General features: G+C 36.2%; 3 protein-coding genes across 3 annotated transcripts in view; 1 reads left to right on the top strand and 2 right to left on the bottom strand.

Annotated features, from left to right (window-relative positions):
• Positions 1–1,774: 1,774 nt before the first annotated feature.
• trpc2b (transient receptor potential cation channel subfamily C member 2b) lies at positions 1,775–10,589 on the bottom strand. The gene is made up of 13 exons (XM_016521356.1): positions 10,575–10,589; positions 8,740–9,432; positions 8,009–8,218; positions 7,758–7,922; positions 6,014–6,188; positions 5,653–5,853; positions 5,399–5,561; positions 5,222–5,314; positions 4,921–5,113; positions 4,707–4,834; positions 4,017–4,092; positions 3,720–3,834; positions 1,775–2,691 (listed from the first exon to the last, which is right to left on the bottom strand). Exons 1-13 carry the CDS (start codon positions 10,587–10,589, stop codon positions 1,775–1,777), a joined length of 3,144 nt encoding a protein of 1,047 aa, XP_016376842.1.
• Positions 10,590–11,819: 1,230 nt separating this feature from the next.
• xndc1 (xrcc1 N-terminal domain containing 1) lies at positions 11,820–18,585 on the bottom strand. The gene is made up of 10 exons (XM_016521577.1): positions 18,555–18,585; positions 15,981–16,158; positions 15,493–15,634; positions 15,243–15,398; positions 14,419–14,591; positions 14,218–14,300; positions 13,964–14,124; positions 13,804–13,870; positions 12,432–12,574; positions 11,820–12,317 (listed from the first exon to the last, which is right to left on the bottom strand). The coding sequence occupies exons 2-10, from the start codon at positions 16,023–16,025 to the stop codon at positions 12,067–12,069; spliced, it is 1,221 nt and encodes a 406-aa protein (XP_016377063.1). The 5' UTR covers positions 16,026–16,158; positions 18,555–18,585; the 3' UTR covers positions 11,820–12,066.
• A 74-nt stretch (positions 18,586–18,659) lies between these two features.
• LOC107715431 (tumor necrosis factor ligand superfamily member 10-like) overlaps positions 18,660–23,384 on the top strand; it is an 8,335-nt gene continuing 3,610 nt past the window's right edge. The window contains exons 1-4 of the mRNA XM_016521578.1: positions 18,660–18,926; positions 21,399–21,548; positions 22,770–22,806; positions 23,002–23,094. Of these exons, the coding sequence (XP_016377064.1) occupies positions 18,672–18,926; positions 21,399–21,548; positions 22,770–22,806; positions 23,002–23,094 (535 nt within the window). The 5' untranslated portion in view covers positions 18,660–18,671. The remainder of the gene's footprint in view (positions 18,927–21,398; positions 21,549–22,769; positions 22,807–23,001; positions 23,095–23,384) is intronic.

Raw genomic sequence — 23,384 nt, 5'->3', positions numbered from 1 at the left:
ACCCAGTTGAGATCGATGTGCGTGCTTTTGCCTGCTCTTCACTTGGTTAACATAGAACTCATTGTAATTTTTAGCGTTATGCAGACGTGACATCAGGGAATTATATTTTTGGAAACGTATGTGTGATTTGTTTAGCTTTAAGTACTGACTTTGAGTTTCACTTATTTTACATTTAAACACCTTTTAACTGATAACGCAAAGTTCAGTCATGAAACTCTAGATGGTGTGGGCCGCTAGGCCAACTCAATCTGATATAATCACATCATTCACATGGTGCAGCCAATTGGTTTTAATTGCATCAGCAGCCAATGAGCTTGCTGCTCAACATTCAAATACTTGATCAGTGCTTGCTGTAGCTGTTGCAGCCCCTGTCAGAAACCTCCACCTTCCCCAGTTCCACCTGTATAGATCTGCTACGGGGTAGTTTCATGTGTTATATGTGCAGCAGCATTACCATGTATATTAACATGTTAAACTTTTTGAGCGTTTTCATGACCAAATATAATAGTGTTACAAATATTGTTTGCTGATGTAACCCCAGCAGCATTACCGTGTGCAGTAAAGGGTCATATATTCCTATGGTTATGGGAACAGGTGTGACGTTCCAGTAGAGGTGCATGGGGAGAGTCTGAGGCTGCAGGTGACTGGTTAATGAATAGTCAGAGGCCTCATGGGAAAAGCAGCTGTGTCACAAACAGCAGGTGTTAAACAAGCTGCAACATGTGCGTGTGATCTCTGGGGTGATAAATTTCCTCTCATGCATCTATGTATTCAGGTTTTTTTTATATATATAGAGTTAAAATGAATAAATTATTGCTTTAATAGGAATTAATTTCTATTACAGTGCCATTTTACATTGCATATTTATTATGAGTACAATATTGTGAAATCGTGCTCTATGGATTTTATTAATGACATGACTACTACGATGATTTAATCTACATGATTTACAAATTATTTTACAGCTTCAGAGGACCAAACAACCAGAATGCTTCTCTCAAAGTACGTTATACAGTATACACAATGGCGCCAAAAAGTATTTTGTCACGTAAGGCACACTTAAAAACAGACTGCTGTTCATAAGTTTGAGGTTGGTAGGAAATACAGCAAAACAGTAATATTGTCAAATATTATGATTTAAAATAACTTTTCTATTTGAATATATTTTAAAATGTAATTTATTCCTATGACGCAAGATGAATTTTCAGCATCATTACTCCAGCCTTCAGTCACATGATCCTTCAGAAATCATTCTAATATGCTGATTTGCTCAAGAATCTATTATTATTATTAATGTTGGAAACAGTTGTACTGTTGTTTTTTATCCATGTAAAAGTATTTTATTTTTTACAAAAAAATCTTGCAGACTCCAAACTTTTGAACAGTTGTTTATGTCTGCAATATATACTGTAGCATAACCAATTGCCATTTATTATAAGAAATATAGAACAAGTGAACATTTCAAAAGACTTTGTAAACTTTCAAATTAATAACAAGTTATATTGTTCAAAATGTAACAGTATTCAAATGTCAGTAGATGATGTCAATATGTTCATAGTTAAAGTGATAAACTACACCTTGGTTTGATGTTTTATTTTCAATTGTAATGAAATTTCAGACATTTTCAGTGTGACAAAAGTGTCTAAATACTTTCTGAGGCCACTGTAGCAAAGCATTTTAATATCTTAAAACACTAAAAAATGTTCTCAGCTAGGTTCATGGTTCTCATAAGCTAGTCATTTCGAACTAATCTTGTAAGAAATGATTCCAATCATTAAGGACTGCTAGTTGAGAGGTCAAATACTTGAGAACCAAAACCGGTGTCTTGGGAGTCATCGCTGCTGGTTGGAGATGATACTTGGTTTCCAATGAAAGTAAAATTCCTCTCTAGCTTTTCCTCTATGCTCTTTGCTAAGAAACTCACTAGGCTTGTCTGATTCAGGTCAATCTTGATGCCCTCACCTGCATTTTCATTGATGACTTCAACTAGGCCTACGTCTTCTTTTACATCTTCTGTCGTTCCATTACTTTCCTCAACCTCTCCGTTTTCCTCTGTCTCTGCTTCATTTAGATCTGTTCCTCCTGTCGCCTCTGCATTTAATTCCTCCACATTATCACTGGTTTCCTCCACCATCATCTCATCTTCTCTTTTTCCACTAGCTTCACTTTCAGCATCTGTATTGGACTCTATATCTATGACTATCTCACTTGTATTCTCTGTATATGTATTCTTTTCAGCACCACCCTCCTCCTCCTCTACCTCCATGCTAATCTTAGTGACACCATCATTTCCCGTCTCCACGTCCCCCTCATCTTCTTCCTCCTCTGTCTCATTCATGTCTTCCACAGCATTATCTGTTTCTCCCTCACTGTTTTGCTCTTCATTTGATTTCCTGTCTGGCTCTGTGTCAGTGGTCGGTGACTCCTGCACGTCCTTCTCTTCTACAGTCTCCGCTGCTGGTTCTTCATGGTGTATAGGCTCATGTAATGGAACAGTCTTTCTCTCGTTGCTGTTGAAGCCCTTGAAGTTGTTCTTGGCTCCAAGGATGTACTTCCCCAGGAAAGAAGATCCTCCTGACGGGTCTCCTTTGGTGTTGTCTGAGTAGTCAAACGCGTTCGTTTGAATCTGTTTCATTTCAACATGTAGCTGGCCAAACACTTTGCTCAGCTCTGTGATCCTGTTCCCAACGTCTGGAGGAAAGACATTCCAGATCATTTCAGCATTTTCAGTGCATGTGAAAACTATAGTATGAATATAGTTTATATACTCCGCTGTATAAAGGGGGCCAGAGCCTCAAGGTGACTTATAAATGATTTAAAACAGGACAAAATGACTAAAAAACAAGATATTTCTCATTTTAATTAACCCCCTTTACTTTCTTTTTTTCTTTGAAGAACCTGAATTGTATCTTGTAAATAGTAACTTGTCAAAACGGAATTTTTTGAGAGCTCCGTTACTACCTGACGGCTGCAACGTCATGTGTAGTTACTCAAAATGTGGCCATTTCAGGAGTAAAATGTTTATTAATTCCTATAATTGCCTGGTGTTAATGTCTTAATAATGCAAAAAAATATTATTATTATAGAGATAACAAAGGAAAGTCGTGGCCTAATGGTTAGAGAGTCGGACTCGTAACCCGAAGGTTGCGGATTCGAGTCTCGTACCGGCAGGGATTGTAGGTGGGGGGAGTGAATGTACAGCGCTCTCTCCCACCTTCAATACCATGACTGAGGTGCCCTTGAGCAAGGCACTGAACCCCCAACTGCTCCCCGGGCACCGCAGCAAAAATGGCTGCCCACTGCTCTGGGTGTGTGTTCACGGTGTGTGTGTGCACTTAGGATGGGATAAATGCAGAGCACTAATTCCGAGTATGGGTCACCATACTTGGCCACATGTCACATCACTTGTCACTAAAGATAATCAATAAGGCATCTGCATAACTACTGTCACTTGTCTCACTTTGGTTTTATATATTATTCAAATTAAACAGATTGTGTTTAATAGTGTTGCCATAGAAACAAGGGTTGGTTGCAGGTGGTACTGGGGAAGGAGTATGCTTATAAAAACAGTGTATGGTCCTAGGGACAATAAATATTATTGAAAGAAATAGAAGCTGATATATTTAAAATGTCTTCTAAAAGCAAATTATAACAACTTTCAGAATAAATCAATCCAATCAGATTTTATGGAGTCTTTAACAAAACCTTGTGAGTCTTACCTTTGCGTTTTGTCTCTTCAAACTCTCTCCTGGCAGATTCGATGTAGCGCTGAACCAGAGCGCGGATGACCTGCTGTCTGTAGGGAACGCGGTTCTCCCCTGGACCCACGTCATCCTTCAGTGTTCCATTTCCAAAAGAGACATAGGAGGCATAGATTTTTTTTCCCAACATGCTATAATTGGTCATTTATTATAAATTCTTGTCAAAAATAGCAATGAATAGCACATCAGCATATGCATGTAAAACGTAATATAGAGTAAAGGTGAATTGTAATCCTGAAAGACTGAAAAGTGTACCATAGACGTAAGTGCAGGGTAGTCTGGAGCAGAATTACAGTTGAAGCAGCAGCAGCAGATCCGTCTGAAAATTCCTCTAAAATATAAAGAAAAAAATAAACAAAACACTGGGATCAAAACAACATTTTTCTCCTTAATAATTTGTTTAAACTAAACTGAGTGCCACTTAAAAGTAAAATGGAATAAATTAATAATTTAGTAATTTATGAATTTAAAAAAAGTAAATAAATCACTTGTCACACTGACAAATAACAACATTTATTTATTTAATGTTTTAAAATTAAATGTAATTCAAATTGACAAAGAAATAACTGTTTATTTGATTATAATATATTTTTAATTGAGATAAATATAATAAATAATAAATTCAATTACTTTTCAAACTGACAAATAAACAAAAGCTTAATTTATTTCAAACTAAGTTAAATGTAACAATAAATAATACATTAATAAATAACTTTTCAAACCGATAAATAAATATTTAAACATTTAATGCATTTTTATAATGTTACTTAAATTTAAAAAATAAAATAGAAATAATACTTGAATAAGTAATAAAATAATACATTAATATTTCTTTTTTTTTTTAGTTTTTTATTTAATTTCAAAAAAATCAAATGCCAATTGCTTGTTTTCTTTTGTTTTGTACTCCTCAATAATGGACTCCATCAAATAAGAGCTGAAAACAACCTTAAAAGATAGAAAATGGCCTTTGGAGAGGGGATGATGTTGAAAGGGACAGGCATAGTCAGTCCTTCTCTGAAGTAACTCAGGTAGAGCTTTGAACGGGCAAATTTCCACTCTACATCAGCATCATCCTAGAGAGATGAACAATGTAAGTGAAACACCAAGCTTATATTGTTACTGCACATATGTTACACCAGAGTCAGTTCTTCAGGCTAACCTCAATCTTCTGAAAAGAGTTGGTGATCATGGCAACGAGCATGTTTAGCAGTACAATGACAATGATCAGAGTGTAGATGCCATAAAGGATTCTGCCAACAAACTCAGCCAAAACAAACTCAGGCATGTCCACATAGGACTGGTCGACCATACCAAACATGGTCCAGAAGAGGAAGCTGAAGGTTTCATTTAGCCTGTAAATGTAAACAGATGTGGCGTTGCTCCATTATGAAGATTATCTCAAACTCAACTCATTGATTAGATTTCTGCAGCTTTATCCAATTGGATAAAACACAAAATACCTTCCCAGATTTGGTGAAATCATATATGGGACATAGATATTGTTGACGCCACACAGGAAGGCAGTTCCAATGATCACCAAAATGAACATAAATCTGGAGAGAAAAAGAAGCATCTTGAGCAAAGTGTTCCTTCAAGATACTACTAATCTTTATAATCAACACGACACAGCTGAATACCTCATCATGTCGTCAATCATCTTTCCAATGGAGATCTGCAGGGTACCAAGAGACTCGTGTGCTGGTAGGATGTAGGCCAGGCGAGTGAAACTCAGCATGCTGGTCACCGCAAACAGCACCTCAGCGATGAACTGGGGATCCTCCTGATGCCACTCATCACGCACTGTACAGCCAGAAATACATTACTCTAGCAGGCCAATGAGCTGCCATATTGTAGGCTAAATTGTGACGCTTAGTGAAGTACTTTCTCTCACAAGTTTCGGTGAAGTAGACACACTCATCCTGTTTGTCAGGTAACTGGCAGAGGAAATGGACCTTGAGCATGATGACCACTCTCAGGGCGAATGAAGCCAGGTACATGCTAAGAACCATCACATCCAGACAGTTCCACCAGTCTAGGAAATAACTCTTCAAGCCCTCGATCCAAATTTCCTTACACTCGAACCAGAAAAAACCTGTTTGACAGGATTAATAACCACTAAATTATTGTTTTATAACTGTCTAATGCTCAAAAATGCAGACCTGAAGTTGAAGATCTCGCAGCAAAATGAATGCAGAACTGATTTCCTACCAATTTCTCATAACCATTTTTTACATCTGGTTCTTAAGACCTACCAACCACCCAGACCATGTGGAAGGAGTTGTGCAGGATGGTCTGCTCACGAGAGGCAAAGCTGTCCCGGTACACCTCCATGGCAATAGATTCCCCCAGAAGCGTGATCAGGAACCACATATATGATGCCGAATGGAGAAGGAATTTAATCACTGGGATCTTCAAAGTCTTCCCCAACTGAAAAGAAAATAGAAGATGGTTCACTTTTTTTAGTAGAATATTCCTGCGATGGGCTATATGTCCAGGGTGTTTCCCTGCCTTTAGCCTGAGACGCTGGGATAGATTCCAGCATCCCAGCGACTCTGCAGCTTTTTGGAGAATGGGTGGATGCATGGAAGTCTGTAAAAACAAACCTATAGAACTGACTTGATAAAACTGAGGAAACAATATGTACTCAGTGTGTTTGGATAGATTTCTTCCAATGTGTTAATTAAAGTTAGACAGCTATAGCACACACAAAGAAATTAGGTAAAGTCTTCCCAACCTTTGTCAACTAATTACTTATAGAAAGTGAATAATACAAACTCTTCATTGTTTTTGTATGATTAAAAAGCTTCTGTAATAAACAGCAATCGTTTGTAATGAACAAGCAAGAAGCTAACTGCACTGAAATTAGTAAAGCTATTGCTCTTTGCTCGTGGAGCAACATATAGTAGGGTGACCATACGTGCCATTTTCCCAGGACGCGTCCTGGGAAAATGGCATGCATGGTCACCCTAACATATAGTACATGCATTCTAAATTTAATTATTGTAGCCACCCACAACCTAACCATAAGCTCTACTTCTCAGCACAATGGCAACCACAAAAACCAACAAAACAGAAACTCTTCATAAATGTCAAACATAACTGAATATTAAACAGTAACAGGTCTTCCCCTGTACTCAAAAACATATAAAATAACACTAACATTTATTCTCCTGATCCAGCCCTATGCAAAGCATGCTAGAAACTAAAAATTCACTGGCCAGTTTCAGTTAGTGCAAAAAAAAAAATTAAGTAAACTTCAGTTTTACATATTTAAGTACATTACATAAAGTAGACTGGACACAATTAAGTTAAGTAGAAACAAAATGTCCAGCAATTTAGATGCTTCAACTAATTTTAATCGAAGGAATAGTTCACCCAAAAATGAAAATATGCTGAAAATGTTTTCACTCTCTTTCTTCATCAGAATGGAATTGGAGAAATTTAGCACTTGCTCACCAATGGATCCTCTGCAGTGAATGGGTGCCGTCAGAATGAGAGTCCAAACAGCTGATAAAAACATCACAATAAGTAATCCACACGACTCCAGTCCATCAGTTAATGTCTTGTGAAGTGAAAAGCTGTGTTTGTAAAAAAAAATCCATCATGAAGGCATTTTAACTTTAAATCGTCGCTTCTGGTTTAAAGTTGTGAACCCAAATGTGAACCCATAAAACACCCTTTCGCTTCAAAAGATGTTAATTGATGGACTGGACTCATGTGGATTACTTGTGGATTATTGTGATGTTTTGATCAGCTGTTTGGACTCCTGACGGCACCCATTCACTGCAGAGGATTCATCGGTGAGCAAGTGATGTAATGCTGAATTTCTCCAAATCTGTTCTGATGAAGAAACAAACTCATCTACATCTGGGATAGCCTGTGGTTGAGTACATTTTAATTTGGGGGCAAACTATTCCTTAAATTAAATTGAACAAGCAGCAGAAATCATTTTTACAGTGTAGAATGCTTGAATATTTGAATATATTTGGCAAAAACCTTTGACTTTGGTGCAATCCAGTAGATGAGGCAAAGGATGGGCATGGTCAGGAAGATCCCAAAAGACACCAGGAGCTTCCAGGCTGTTCTGCTGCCCCTCCAGCCTGATAGGTTCCCACACCAGATCGAGGAGAACACCTGCTGGCAGATCGGGTGCGCTACAAACTGCAGTACATACAATGATTAGCTAAATGAATAAATAGCAATTCCTTTTTTTCTTTGTTTTAAAGGGTTAAAGCTTGGGGTTCTACTTGTTTTTGATTATAGTTGACGGCAAGCCTTAAGCGAGCCAGGTTTGGAATGCCCTCCTCAAATGCCTGCTGGTCCAACTCATCCTCGCTGTCCTCATCCTGATCCCCAAGGCTGTTCAGGATGGTGGTGACCTCACTTTGGTTCCGGCACATTCCAAGCAGCTCCACAGCAAACTCCTGGCACAGCTGCTCCAGGGCAAGATACTGAGGCTGTATGAAGCAAAGGAGAGAGTGGTTGAGAAAAATATGCCAGAGATTATAACAGTTTTAAGAAACTTTGAAATTACATGACTCTAAAAGTGGTGTAACGATATATATATTTCTGCATGTTTGTTGGACCGCATGACTTCGATTTGCAAATATTAATAAAAATCATGCCAAATTATTATCATTTAAATTTCAGGCTATTCTTCATTATGATATCAGGACAGTTTTATCATCCTGACATTTTTGGACTTAATGCCTTTAAAAAATAAAAATTAATACAATTTTTTTTTTTTAAATAAATACATTTTAATAAAGAAATGTAAGACATGCTGATCCTCACTGTATGTGTATAAGATTAAAAAAATGCAGAAAATTAATAGATTTAATTAGTGTCATGCCATTATACAGTGTTTTATATTATATATTCGTAAAAATCATCCATGTAGGATTTAGCCACTGCTTTTTACTACTATGAAAAACAACAAGCGGCCTTCTAAAGAACCAAGAGCCCTGCTTTACTCAACCTTAAATTCAGGTTCCTTTTTTGACAGCTTGCGGAGATCCCGGCTGAGTCGAAAGGCACTGAGCATGGCATCATCTGCGGTGATGGACAGGTAAGCACGGCTGGCAATACCTCGGTAGGTGTTGATACGAGACAGCGAGAACTTGAGCAAATCATATTGCCGTCCATTTGTGCACTCCAGACATATGCATGAGATTTTATGCGGCCAAGGAATTTCGTGACCTTTCTGATTGAGCATTGTCACAATGTCATACAGATCCTTCTGACAGGCCAGTGTCAATGGTGTCACTCCAGGGGCAAACTGGGAGTCATCAATGGATTGGTCAAAAATGGCCATTGAGAATGAGCGCACATCCATCTTGTTTCCCTTCTCCAGATCAAGCTGGTCCAGGAGGCGCTTGACCACACGAGGCTGGTTGGTGTCCACAGCCACCAGAAGAGCTTCGTGGATCTTCCGGAAGTCAAACTTGACCCCTTTGAGAAGGGTGTCCATGGTGTCCTCATTGCCCAGTCGGATGGACAAGTTCAGCGCTTCTCTCCAGAGCCTGTCCTCAGAGTCGTCCAGCTGGCGGATGATGCCGTCACCCGTCCTCAGCAGCGAACAGACCGTGTTCACGTTGCCCTCTCGGATGGCCCCGAGGAGCTCCGGAGGGAAGCGAAACTTCTTGTTCACGATCTCGCGCCATTGTTCTGGCTATTCAAAGGTGAGATCAAATCATTTTAATACACAGCAACACCAAATTATCTCTAAAACAGGAATATAACACTGAGGTCTAGACATCTGTTGGAATAAAAGCTCATATATCATCTCACAGATTGTTTCTTGTACCATTTCACTGCTGTTTCTTTTTCATCTTCTAAAAACTCAAGCAGCTATGCAATGGTGCTCATATATGTATAGTCAAAAAAATTAATAAAAGTAAAGTGGGGTCCAAGAGTCCATATTGAAAATGTGGGATTCAGACCAACTAGGGGGCCTCGACACACTTCCAAAAAAAAAAAAGAGAGAGAGAGAGAGAGAGAAAACAAACTTTTGAAATAATCCAAAACAGCTAAACATCTAGATTTTTTTGCTGACATTGTATTTCTTATTTTAATTAGTTGCTTTAACAACTGCTATTTTAATTGAATTTTAACAGGATGTTCTCATTATCTTAAAATATAGGAAGGAAGTTTTGATTTCTATATTGAAAAAGTCATGGAAATTAATAAAATCTCAAAAAGTCATGTCATTTTTCTTTTTCTTTTAACGAACATACATTTTTCTAGTTATGTAAAGCTATTAGAAATGACTATTTCTGAGTATTTTTTTTTTATCTAAACAAGTACATTCACTGTTTTTTAAACAGATTTTTTTTTTTATGTAGTTATTTTAATAATGCCACTAGCTTATGTAATTCAAAAATGATAAATAAGCAGATTTGTCATTAAAGCAGACGTACAAGAAATATGTTGGGAGGCCTTCAAATATGGTCTGATACAATGGGGGTAAATAAGGCTGTGAACCTCAGTTTTAAGATTTCAAAAACCAATAAATATATATATATCAATTTTATATTAATAAATTAATATAAATATTCAGTATTCTCTATTTTAGGTCACTAATAAAATACACTAATGAAACGAGTAACTTTTTACTCAAGTTATTATGCTGATATTACAATTTATGACAATAGAATGGAAAAAAAATTGAATTAGAAAAACACACTGCTAATTTTGTAGTGCCTTAATTATCAGATCAGACGCATAACATACACAATTTCCAAAGACTTGATACATGCTTACAAAACAAATTCACAAAATAACTTTTTACAGTGAACAATGTATATTTCTTACCGTGAGGTTTTCCATCATCAGATACACCAGGTATATAAATATTACAGCGAGCTGGTATCAATGGATGTCTCACATGCCCACTGTATATCCAGAAAGCAGACAAAGCAGCTCCAAAAGCAAGCCAGTAACGCTGTTTTATGAGGCTCTAATCCTGATCTGAGGACAGTGATTAAGACACTAGTTAAGCGAGTCCAAAGGTTTGCCACCACTGAGGACTCAAAACACGGGTCAATGATTTCATTCTGAACAAACCAAATAACAGGTACAATTCCCCAAAGGACACGACCAATTAAAAACGCAACCGTAACATTATGTTGCATCCCATTAGAGCTCACCAAGGACTTCTGAATTTCCACTCCTCCATCAGTGCACTTCCTCCTTTCAACACCACCTCGGTAAACATCAGGGCTCAACAATAAGGATGGCCCCATGATACAGGGTCAGTGTGAGAGGTCATTTCAGGCTATAATTGAAAATAAATGATAAAATAACATAAATTATTAAAAAATAAATGATAAAATATATTTTTTTATTTAAAAAGGAAAATATTTAATGTTTTTTTCTGACACATGCACTACAGTTTAAAAGTTTGTGATCAGTCAAGAAATATTATTAAGAAATTAATAATTTTATTCAGAAAGGACACATTAAATTGATCAAAAGTTACAGTAAAGAAAAGATTTGTATTCAAAAAATGTATCACAGTTTACACACAAATGTAATATTAAGCAGCTCAACCATTTTTAACATTGATAATAATAAATGTTTTTGAGCACCAAATGAGCATATTAGAATGATTTCTAAATGATTCAAAACTGAAGAAATTGCTGATGAAAATTCAGCTTTGCTATCACAGGAATAAACTACATTTTAAAATATATTCAAATAGAAAAGATTTTGTTTAAATGTTAATAATATTTCAAAGTATTACTGTTTTTACTGTATGTTTGATCAAATAAAATGCAGCTTTAATGATCATGAGACTTCTTTAAAAAAAAAGAAAAAAAGAAAAAGAAAAAATGAGAAAACATCTTTCCTACCCCAAACTTTTAAACAGTATTGTATATATAATCATTTTTTCATCAAAAAATGTATTTATTTTTGTTGTTGAGCAAGTGATAAAAATGACAGGGCAAAATCTAAACATTCTAAATAATATATTTTATATTTATGAAAATATAATGTAAACAATTACAAACAATATTTAACATACCAATTGATATCACAAAGAGAGTGAAAAGCAGATAAGACGACAAACATTTTTACAGTCAAAACATGTTTGCCAGTCAAACATTTCATAGTGACCAATGCTATAATGTCTCTAAAAACAATAAAAACACAGTCATTTAGGAGGCATGTACATTCTGCAAAATTCATAAGCCAGTAGGATACACAATGTTTATTGACAGGTGTTTTGTCCAAGGCCAGAGAAACCAAGAGAATACCTGATGTTGCTATTTTGAAAAGGTTTCTGAGGCCACATGCGCTTCACTCAGTTCAGCCACACAGTACCAGGCTCTACTGTGTCTCCACAGGTGCTGGCGTGCTGCTGGATACAGTCTAGGGGGAATCGGAAGGAGCACAGAGGACATGGAACCATATGCTGCTCATCTGCGCCAGAGCCAAAAACAGAAGAGTGCTGTGAGCTCATGACCTCTGTTTCCCTGACTCCCATGAGCTCCGCTGAATCACCATCCAGGCAGGTGGAAGCATGGAAAGGCAGATCATCAGGACTGAAGGATTCTACGTGGACAAAAATCAAAGGAACAGAAGAAGAGCTTGTGAGCAGTAAATTATGACCAGATATATTTGCTTGCAAAAATCCTCTCCAAATGTGCATGTACACAATCACATTACCTCCACAAAGAGGACATCTCGTCTCAGGAGAGCCCTGTGGAACCTGGTGGGCACTTCTGTGTGGGTTTGTTGAGCTGGGTTTATGGGTGGATGCTGTAGGTCTGGATTTCTTCCGTGGAGCGCCACTGTTTATAAGGCTCTGCCTGAATGACCACCATTGAATACAGAATATATGGGTCTATAAAAATTATATACAGAGTGAAGAATATATACAAGAGAGTCCAGGAGTCTGGGACCACTAGTGAAAAGTCTCATTTAAAGGGGTCATATGATGCGATTTCATTTTTTCCTTTCTCTTTAGAGTGTTACAAGCTCTTGGTGCATAAAGAAGATCTGTAAAGTTGCAAAGACTAAAGTCTCAAATCCAAAGAGATATTCTTTATAAAAGTTAAGACGGAAAAAAAATTAAACATGCTAGTCTTTCTGTCGTGAAGCATCGCAGACGCGGAGTCGGTTGTCGTCCACTATGACACACCACACGTGCTGAAACGATGGAATCTTGCGTCCCGACGCCCATTGTCGTTTACGAATCCCCACGACACCCTACGTCAAGCAAATCGTGGCAAAATCGGGCTAAAATCGTATAGTCTGAACCAGGCATAAGACATTTTGTTACAAATTACAAAATTAGCACAACAATTTGAGTTCTTAGCATTCTTGTTTTAATATTTGGTATGTCTTTTGCTTGTTTTCCAAAGGAAAAACATGTTTTTGTTACATTAAATAATATAACTATAAACAAATAAATATAATTTTAAATAATGTGTTTTTTTATCCTAACACTGTTTTCTTGTGAACACCACTGTATAAATAAATAGAAATAGAAATAGTATTTTTTAAGAAATTAATTTTGTTCAACAATGACACATTAAATCAAAAGTGACAGTAACATTGTTACAAAATATATTTCAAATAAATGCTGTTCTTTTGAAATTTCTATTCATCAAAGAGTCCTGAAAAAGATGTATCGGTTTCCACAAAAATATTAAGCAGTACAACTGTTTTCAACATTGTTAATAATAAGAAATGCTTCTTGAGCAGCAAATAAGCATATGAGAATGATTTCTGAAGGATCATGTGACAATGAAGACTGGAGTAATGATGCTGAAAATTCGGCTTTGCCATTAAATGAAGGAATTACATTTTAAAATACATTAAACTAGAAAACAGTAATTTTAAATTATAACATTTCACAATATTACTATTTTAACTGTTTTTTATTATTATTAAATAATAATATCAAATATATAAGCCCTGAGTAATTTAGGTTTAAAAAGTAAAATGTGCTTTTTTGTGGTCAGAATGAAAACAAAAACTCTGCAGACCCCAATTCATCTATCCTTCATATCAGACTTTTTTTCTCAATTCATACCGTGCCTTAGACTTCTTCCTTTGCTCCTGAGGAGTCTTTATTTGGTCACTGGAAGTCCTAAATCCACCTAATTCAGCCCATAAAGACAGAAAAAACATTTGTATTATGAAAAGCATACATTTTTCCACTCTGTCTATGTGGTGGCCAAATAACAACTTGCCTGGTGGGGTTTTCACATTATCTTCTCTTGGAGGTGTTGTGCTGGATGTAGTACTGCAGGGGGATGTTGACAAGGAGCGTCTGTTAGAGTGGGCGGCTATGACCATGCGCTCTGCCTGACTCAAACTCCCAGCATTCCTTTGGGCATCTGAGGAGACATTCCTGAAAAGGAGTACAGAGTGCCTTCTGAATATCATGCTACTACAAATCTAGTCTTGAAATAAAGAGTAAGTGTCAGACACTTAATTCACACACCCCGTGATTCGTCCAAAAAACGTGTTTTGGATAGCTGGGCTGGAAAGCCACTCCATCATGGATGTCATCTTTTCTGGTGTGCGCTGTGTGAAAACAATTCATACCAATTAAAACGGTTGCTGTGCCACTCGATATATGGTATAAGAAAAGGCAGTTTGTTTAAACACAACAATTTGATAAAACCTTCATCAAACCTCTCACCAGATTTTCAGCAGCAATATCTTCATGTTGCGCTGAGGAATCTTCGGCCTCGTCTTCCATGGTGCGGATGCGCAGAAAGGACAGACCAAACTGTGACCATTTGTTGAAAGGCTGAGTGCAGGTGACACGCAGTCTGTCCCAGCTCTCCTTGGCAGTCTGAGAGAGAAAATCAGCTGGACATGGACACATTTAAGACATTAGCTCAGTCTTTCAATGCCAATGAACACAATTAAATCTTACGCACTTGCAATATGAAAAAAAGAATGGTGGTTTGATTAAAAAACGCTAAATGGTCTTTAAAAAACAGTTACACTTCTGATCTTCACAGTCAAAAATAATAGGAAATGAATGGGAAAAACAAAACTAAAAATACATGTACAATTTCTTGGGGTACAATATACTAATCAGCCTTAATGCAGTAGTATTGAATAATATCTAAATATATATCCAAAGGGAAAAAATGTCTACAAATACTCTTATAAGCAACTAAGGAATGTCACCAATCTGCCTTCCATGCTTGGATTTTAAATAAATTTGCTCGATTTTTAACTTAAATGTTGCATTAATTCAAAATAATATTTTGTAGTATTTACATTATTTTATATAGAAATAAATGATGCATCATTTAGAGGTGAATATTGTTTAGTACTATGAAATCCACTCAAAATACAAAGTATTAAAGTAAAAATATTATTAAAATAAAATATAATACAATAATTAAAAAAAACAAACACTTATTTTCTTTGGTCTGTTTTGACCACCGAGAATCACAAATGTGACCCCTAAGTGAGGAATAACAGAGGGTTGAGTTGCATGCATTATACCTTTTTTAAACATGCGCACATTTTGACGGCCAATGCCCTGTTTCGAGTCCGCTGGACTCATGAGTGTTGCAGTGGGCAGCAGGGTGACATAGGGATGGTCTAATGACCAGGAGGAGCGGCCAACATCAACCTGAATGAACGCAGAGCCACAGTTGCCTTTACAAAGAAAAACAGGAATATCGTGAACATTAATATCTCAAGAATACATATCAGATAATAGCAGGTGATTTTTATGTTAACACCAACACACCAACATCAATGAATCCTATAGCAGATGCTCGCTCCATCTGTAATTCCACCCTGAGAACTCCACTGCGGTCCTGGACGCTGCACAACCACGGTCTGCTGCTGTCACTGCCATCACACAGATTATTCACACCATTCTTACTATCCTGCAATTCAGTCACGTGAGAAAGAAAGTTATTAGAGGTAACACTTTAATAACTTTCATTAATCAGATTTAGAAACGTTATTACATTTAACAACATGCTAAGTATCGTGTAATGCACATTCAAATAGTTAGAAATTAAATAACTTTTATTCATATATTTTTTAGCTCTATATTATAACTGTACAGGTACAAGAATAGGTTATATAAAACATTATTTGAATGTACATGAGTGAACTCGTCATCTTTACGCAATGCTGTTCATGAAAGTTATCACAAAATGTTAGATATTACAAGTATTCATCCATTACTGTCTAACCGTTAACATGACATTTCAATCAGATATTTACCTGTGATGTAAACGAGACGATATGTTTTATTTTGTTGGGCGCCATCGCAGAAACAATTCATTAAACGTGTTGCGTCATCACGTATTTGTTTTTCCCGCCTGAACTCGAAAACTCCACCCACAGCGTCGCCTCGCCTCATCCGGTTCAGGCAAAAAATCAGATGATGCCCTCTCGTGGCCTTTATAATTAGTAATTATAATAATAATTATAAATTTATATTACACAGATGCATTTGATTCAAGATCTACACTGTGTACAATACCAGTAACAAATGCCAAATTATAATATACAATTCGTAACAATTGTTATGAAAATTTGAAAAGGCACATTTACACTGACAAAAATCAAAAGCTAACATCAAATTAATTTTCTGTAATATATATATATATATATATATATATATATATATATATTCTGTATTATATAGAGATAATAAGTGTGTATGAAGTATGAACTCATAATGTCATGTGTTTTTCCACTAGTTATTCATATTTACTCCAGTCCTCATTCTGATTTTGATGCCAGCTGTTTAGTTTTGTAAGCTAGCGAACAGAATTCCCACAGCTGTCCTGTGGAAAAGCTTAAGACAGCTGCAGACATATATCTGCCCTAAAGGGGGTTATACTGTGCTTGTTGCACATTTAAAAATACTTTAAACACTAGCACTAGAGAAAAGAAAAGTCTGATTATTAAAAATGAGAGGGGGGAAATTATTTTCTATGAATAATGTGTCATGTTAAAATAGGTTGACTATATGATAAAATATCTGCACCTTATCTTACTTGCATACCCTGAGTGAAACCAAACTGAAAACATGAAAAACCTGGTTGGGCTTTAGTTAACCATTGCACTGAGAAATCAAATGGATATTTTCGACCCTTTGCAAATGAGTTGTTATCGTGACTTTCCCTTCTCCAGCTGTTCTCAGCCCCTCCTGTGAATCTGTTGTATGTGGGTGTGGGGAATCAGGGGGCCGCCGTAACCCACTGGCAGCTCTAATCAAAACATCTGTCTCCCATCCTCGTCATCTAAACTTCAGAGACCTACCATCATCCTACATGAACAGGAAATCGAATAAACACAATCTATGCATGAATTTTCCCTTTAGTTCTGTTGTTTGTAGCTCTGATTTAGACACATCTTCTATAAAGAGTGATGTTAGGACCATAATCTTACTGTTACTGAGGCAGGAAACAACTGGTAAACAAACAGTTGGTGAAAGTATAAATTCCAGTCTTTATGCTTTCCTGTTAGAAATGACTACACTGAGGATTTGTTTCCTATTTAGTTAAACATGATCCATTGAATTAATATGAACATTTTTTCCCTTATTTCCTAGAAGTTTAAACATGTTGTATGTGCCTTTAAAACAGTCTTAAAGATAAGACTAAACACAGACTAACCACATAGCCTACTTTAAAAGCAAATTTGTTATTAAAAAACAGATTTAAGATAGCAGTATACTCTCTTTTGCAATAATAGCTGTTACTTTCATCTGCCATACAAAATACAGCAAAACACACCTCTAAGAATGAAAATACCTGCATGCATAAGTAAATACATAAACAAACATGGGTGTAGCCTATGCATAATAATAGTTTTTAAAAATCATAGGCTATATCATTAATTTCATGAATATTAATGAATTTTCTCAGGGTTAATTGACCTAATCAATATGTGTTCATAAAATATGTGATAGGCTATTTTACATATTTACACCACAAAGTATGTACATATGTTTATGTAAATTTGTAAATCTACTTACTGCAGCTCCTAGGCTATACTAAAACTAAAACTGCTTACTTAAGGGATAGTTCACCCGAAAATGTAAATTCTGCCATCATTTAGTCACCTTCAAGTTGCAAACCTGTTCAACATGATTTTAAATAACCTAGTTTCCAGAGGAACAGATTAATGCTGAATGTTTTTGTGTATTGAAGGTTTCCAGTGCTTTGTGGTTTTTTCAGCTAGTCGCCCACTGGTCATGCTTATCTCCAAAGGGCTCCAGGTCCAAATGCCATGATAAATGCTATAAACACACTAATTCCCATCACTAAAGTAAAGACCTGCTGTTGAGCACAAAGGAAGATATTTCGAAGAATGGTGATAAACAGTTGACGGTTGCCATCGACTTCCATTATGGAAAGAAATACAATGGAGATCAACTATTTGGCTACCAACTTTCTTCAAAATCTTCTTCTGTGTATAGGCTAATAGAAAAAGAAACTCATACAGGTTTGGAACAAGTGCAGGGTGACTAAATTATGAGAATTGTCTTTTTGGGTGGACCCCTCAATCCTGATATGTGTTATTTTATGATTGATATATAGGCTAGCCTAATTATTTTATTATTTGATTACAGCCTCTACACCGCGCGTAGGTGAAAACAGTGTATTGCACATGTGACAGGTAATACGGGTGGCATGAGGCGGTGTCAAATGAAAACCGAGACGGCAGGATGGAGAGCGGATGAATGATACTTACGCCAGTCTCTCTTCAGCTGTTATTTCGCGCAGCAGCGTGTTTATACAGCGACAACGCTAAACTATTGTCGCTTTAACTCGAAGGACTTACTGGAACCTCAGTTTGCCATTAAGATGATATCCTTATCATTCAAACCTATTTATTATCACTTCGGACTTCTTGTGTGTGGTGGTAGGTGAAGCCAAGCTCCTTTAGTTAGTCCTAGAGATGGACACGGACTCTGCAGCCCCTCCTCAGCGCGTGCTGAAGTCATTCGACAGGAATGCCGCGGCATCCGAAGGCAACTCCGAATATTTACAGTCTGTTAGTAGCGAATCGAGCTCATTCATCATGGTTCAGCCCAAAAATCGTCTCGAAGTGCCATCCAGGTTGTGGGTGACAGCGGTTGTGGTCATCGTGATTGTCCTTCAAGTTGCCTCGACCACAGGGCTCTTCATATACTTGAACATGTCAGTGGCACAGGTAAAACTGCATTCAGCAAAAAGTTGCATTACTAATATTGTTGTTATTTTTATTAACAGTGATTTATGGAACAGTTTATGCATGTCTTTAAACTTTATATTATTTGTTAAACCTTTTCACGTGTAGCCTATGTTCCCATAACATCCCGCAGAACTGAAGCTCTTAGATTGTATAATCATAATGGAGATCATATGAAAATGGCATTAAAACTTTTTTCTAACCCTGCAGGCTGACATGCTGTCATCTTGGTATCAGGTTTACGGGTTTTCATTGTATCAGCACTGCTTTTTCTTTGACTGTAGTCTTGGGATGGTTGATTACTCCGTTTATTTAGCTGCCAGAAGAATTAGGCCATGGGTCTTTGTTATAATCATTTCTGATGCGAAGAATCAGGTCAATAAATTTTGCACATAGAACTGCTAAATTCTTTACGAAAAGCTTGCATTGTTTTTATCTAATCTCTGCTAAGAGCTTTTGTATGGTGTCTTTTTGTATTCTGACACCTTATTTATGTATTGTGTGGGAAAGTTGTCAAACTCTTGACAGAAAATGTCCCATGAGGCAAGTTTCTTAATGGACTGAATGATTTTATGTGTTATTGTTGATATTGTTTCAGGAAATCTTTTTTTCCCTTTACTGGTTGTTAAAACAATCAAATGTGTCCTTATAATATTTACATTTTTTTTTTAATGTATTCATTAAAAGTAACACCAAAAACATAATGTCTGTATCTCTTCAAAAAGTTAAATAATAATTAAAAAAAAAAAGGTTTATACAATTATTGTTCAAGGAGTTTTCATCAAACTCTTGACAGAAAATGTCCCATGAGGCAAGTTTCTTAATGGACTGAATGATTTTATGTGTTATTGTTGATATTGTTTCAGGAAATCTTTTTTTCCCTTTACTGGTTGTTAAAACAATCAAATGTGTCCTTATAATATTTAAAAAAAATTTTTTAATGTATTCATTAAAAGTAACACCAAAAACATAATGTCTGTATCTCTTCAAAAAGTTAAATAATAATTAAAAAAAAAAAGGTTTATACAATTATTGTTCAAGGAGTTTTCAGAAGGCTGAAAGTGGTTTAGGAAACTCCCCTCAAAGATAAACAAAGATTTGGGGCCCTCTACCAGCATAAATACAAACTTTAATTAAATCAGAAGAAAGGCTGTCAGGTTTAATTAGCATATTAATTACTTTGAAATACTCTGCTATATAAGAGCTCGAGGTCCGTGGTTTTGAAGGGGGAGTTTTGCAGTTTGGGCCGCATGTGATGAGTACAGTAGACAAAATATGCAAGGGGTCCTAAAAACAATAATACTGTGTCAAAATGTCAACCACAGAAGCCTTAGTTCAGATATCTTTACCCACAGAGTCTAGTCTGTTTTTCTAGTGACCGAGGGATTTGTAGGCATTTAGAAAACTTCATTTTTTTTTCTTGTGGTCTCTTGTCAAAATATTTTTGCATTGTGGGAATTTGTTTGTTCAGCCCCCAAAGGCCTCTCTTTTTTAGTGTGTGTGGCTATAGTAAAAGTATGCAGAGCGGAGCATGATTGTGACTAGAAAAGGCAGTTTTCTGATATTATTTATTATTCTGACATTTTTAACCCTCCTAAGCTTTTCACGCTTTGGATGTTCACGGTCATTTTTGTTTAAATATTTATGATAATAACTTCTCTGTAGTAGTAACAATTAAATTGTGTACTTTTTGGTAATTTTGGGTCATTTAGATCTTAGATCTTATTTATACATTTCTCTATTTCACCATCATCTGTATAACCAAATATGCAAACGTTTTGAACATTACTACAGTAAATATCTACACTTCTATAAGCTGAAACAAAGAAAATATGAGAATGTATTATGTATTTGGGCCAGACTGCTGCCATCTTGTGAACAAATAACATTTATTGTCATTTTATAACAATAAAGGCCATTAAATGGCCGAAGTGTTTTATGCAGCTGCCTGCTGTGAAAGAATTCTTAGAAAGTTGGTGAGGTCTTTTGCGCTTTGGATGTTTTACAGTCTCACTCCTTAATTTCTGTGTGTTTGTTCGGCATTGTGGCTGATATATACATTTTATTCAACACATATTTTTGAAAAAAAAAAAAAAATCTGCTTTTTCTCATTCATTTCCTACGGTCGGGCAATTTTTAACCACGGACGGCTGAAGGTTTGCCTTTTTTATGACCACTTACACTCATTGAGTCCAGTTTTAGTTCCAGTATTTAGAGATCGCATATCTAAAAAAAAAAAAGTAAATTTATTGAACCACCATTTGAACCGAAACCAGGAATTTATTTTTATAAAAATCGGTCAAAAACTACACATTATACAACTTTAAATATAAATTATTTTTGAGTTATGAAGGTTCTGTCATGTATTCATGATAAAATAGCTTTTTAGGATGTTTCATCACGTGAGGACACGTTAAACATTTTTAAGTGGACTGGTGAATGTGTCATTGACAGGCTCGGACACAAGGTGTAGTGGAGGAGCTGAGGTGTCTTGGTCTTCTGAACGCTCTGGAGAAAGAACAGGATGTACCTGATGACCTGGTCCAGCTCTTTGGTGAGCCGTGCATCAAACTGGCCGAAGGACTCAAAGCCTACATCTCCAAGGTAAAGAGATGCTGTATTTTTAATAAGCATGCAAGTACATCAAAAGCATGAGCATTAATCTGTTCCTCTGGAAACTAGGTTTTTTTAAATCATGTTCAAGATTTCTGGCCCCTCATTAGTAATTTTTTGTCAACTGTGGGTTTTTATTTTTTTTTGAATGTGCACTTAGTCATTTTTACTCAAAAGTGTTAAAGGGGTCCTATTATGCTTTTTCACTTTTTCAACTTTAGTTAGTCTGTAATGTTGCTGTTTGAGCATAAAAAAAGATCTGCGAAGTTACAAAGCTCAAAGTCCACTTCAAAAGGAGATATTTTATTTAACAGAAATCACTTTTCAAAACACACACTGGCCCAGCTAACCAATCACAGCACATTTCGTATTTCAGAAGGCGGGCCCTTCATTTGATACAGGAACTATTCGAGCTGTTCATGCCAGACTGGGGAGAGAGGTGTTGTAATAATGTAAAATATGTGAAAAATAATATGTTTTTTGAACAACCTAGTATGAGAGCCTGTTCTAGTACACCCCCAAAACAAAAGTAAAAGAGCATAATAGAATTTTATGAAGAATTTCTTTAAGAATTAATAGAATGTTTAAAATCATGGACACATGCAAGATAAGACTCCAGTCATACCAGAAACCTAATAAAAGATGCAAAGCCATACTGAGATCACACATAACCAGACGAATACTATTCACTTCATCTCTGTAATCTCTCTATTATTGGGCACTATAGCTCACTGAATAAATTAGCCATGGCTGACTGTGAATAGTGCATTTCAACAGTGGCATCAGTTGCTGAAAATTTCTGTATTTGCATAATGCTACATCCACACCACTAGGTGTGTAATTCCAAGACGACTGCCATATCGGCAGACTGATGGACATAATAAATATTTGATTTGGCCTATTGCACTAAGAATGTGCTCCAAATATATCAAATGTAACAAAGCCTATTCTCTCTCATTTGTAACTTTAATGTTTTTGTTCCACTCTGGTGTTCCAGAAAAGAGCTTGGATTGTTTTTTTTTGACATGGACTTGAATGTGGAAAATGTCTTAGTGATGTTGATGTGTTTCAAATGTGTAACAATCTTTCAACGAAATCAGGAATGTGCACTTCAGTAGCACCCTATAATTGGCAGAAATGTATGTATAAACGTCTTTTGTTTTCTGTATTTTCTTACAAATATGGGTACTTTCATTTTTTGCTCTCTTTTAGGTCACAGAAACCATAATCTCGAAACACACCTTTGAAGGTAACATGAGACCACAGGAATTCAAGTGTTTCTTCCTCTTCAATTGAAAAAAATCTTTCTGCTGTTACCTGAACTAACCCACAGTCTCTTTTAAAATTGAGTGCATCTATATTTGTAAATGACATTAAATTATTATTATTTTTTTTTTTAGCTTTGTTGACTTGTTCACTCTTTGTTCTTTACTGTTTTTCGCAGAAAGAGTCGCTATCCCTCCACGTACAAAATTACTCACCACTGGCAGCCGACGGCCATCGGCTCATCTTACCCTCAGAGACAGTGGACTGCAGGGTGAGTTTGCCAGCATGTTTGGGTGTGTGTATTACAGAAGCCTTTACTTATGTCAGCAGAAAAAGTCGTTAAGTTTCTACAGCTCTCTCGTCCTTCTGGAAACAATCTTAACAAACCGCTTCATTAGGAATTCAGTAACATAACAAAACATTTCTGACTCGTACTGAAGTGATATATATGGAAGCCCATTTCCGCAACTGAATAAAAAATAAAAGAGGTAATTGCGACTTTTTATCTCACAATTCTGACATTTTTCTCAGAATTGCGTGATATAAACTCGCAATTGCGAG

Source organism: Sinocyclocheilus rhinocerous, unplaced genomic scaffold (assembly GCF_001515625.1).
Source record: "Sinocyclocheilus rhinocerous isolate Xijiao unplaced genomic scaffold, SAMN03320098_v1.1 scaffold299, whole genome shotgun sequence".
In the NCBI taxonomy this organism is placed as follows: Eukaryota; Metazoa; Chordata; class Actinopteri; order Cypriniformes; family Cyprinidae; genus Sinocyclocheilus; species Sinocyclocheilus rhinocerous.
The sequence above is the reverse complement of the archived record's forward strand: the minus strand, read 5'-3'. Positions and strand labels throughout refer to the sequence as shown.

What these genes read in the sequence shown, in the direction of transcription:
- trpc2b (XM_016521356.1), bottom strand. An exon ending in ATTTCACCAAATCTGGGAAG is followed by an intron (nt 5,114 to 5,221) that starts GTATTTTGTGTT and finishes TTACATTTACAG; the next exon opens with GCTAAATGAAACCTTCAGCT. An exon ending in TGAAGAGACAAAACGCAAAG is followed by an intron (nt 2,692 to 3,719) that starts GTAAGACTCACA and finishes TCTTTCCTCCAG; the next exon opens with ACGTTGGGAACAGGATCACA.
- xndc1 (XM_016521577.1), bottom strand. Translation starts at nt 16,025, where the DNA reads ATGGCGCCCAACAAAATAAAACATATCGTCTCGTTTACATCACAG. An exon ending in TCGTCTCGTTTACATCACAG is followed by an intron (nt 15,635 to 15,980) that starts GTAAATATCTGA and finishes ACTGAATTGCAG; the next exon opens with GATAGTAAGAATGGTGTGAA. An exon ending in TTTTTTGGACGAATCACGGG is followed by an intron (nt 14,125 to 14,217) that starts GTGTGTGAATTA and finishes ACTCCTTTTCAG; the next exon opens with GAATGTCTCCTCAGATGCCC.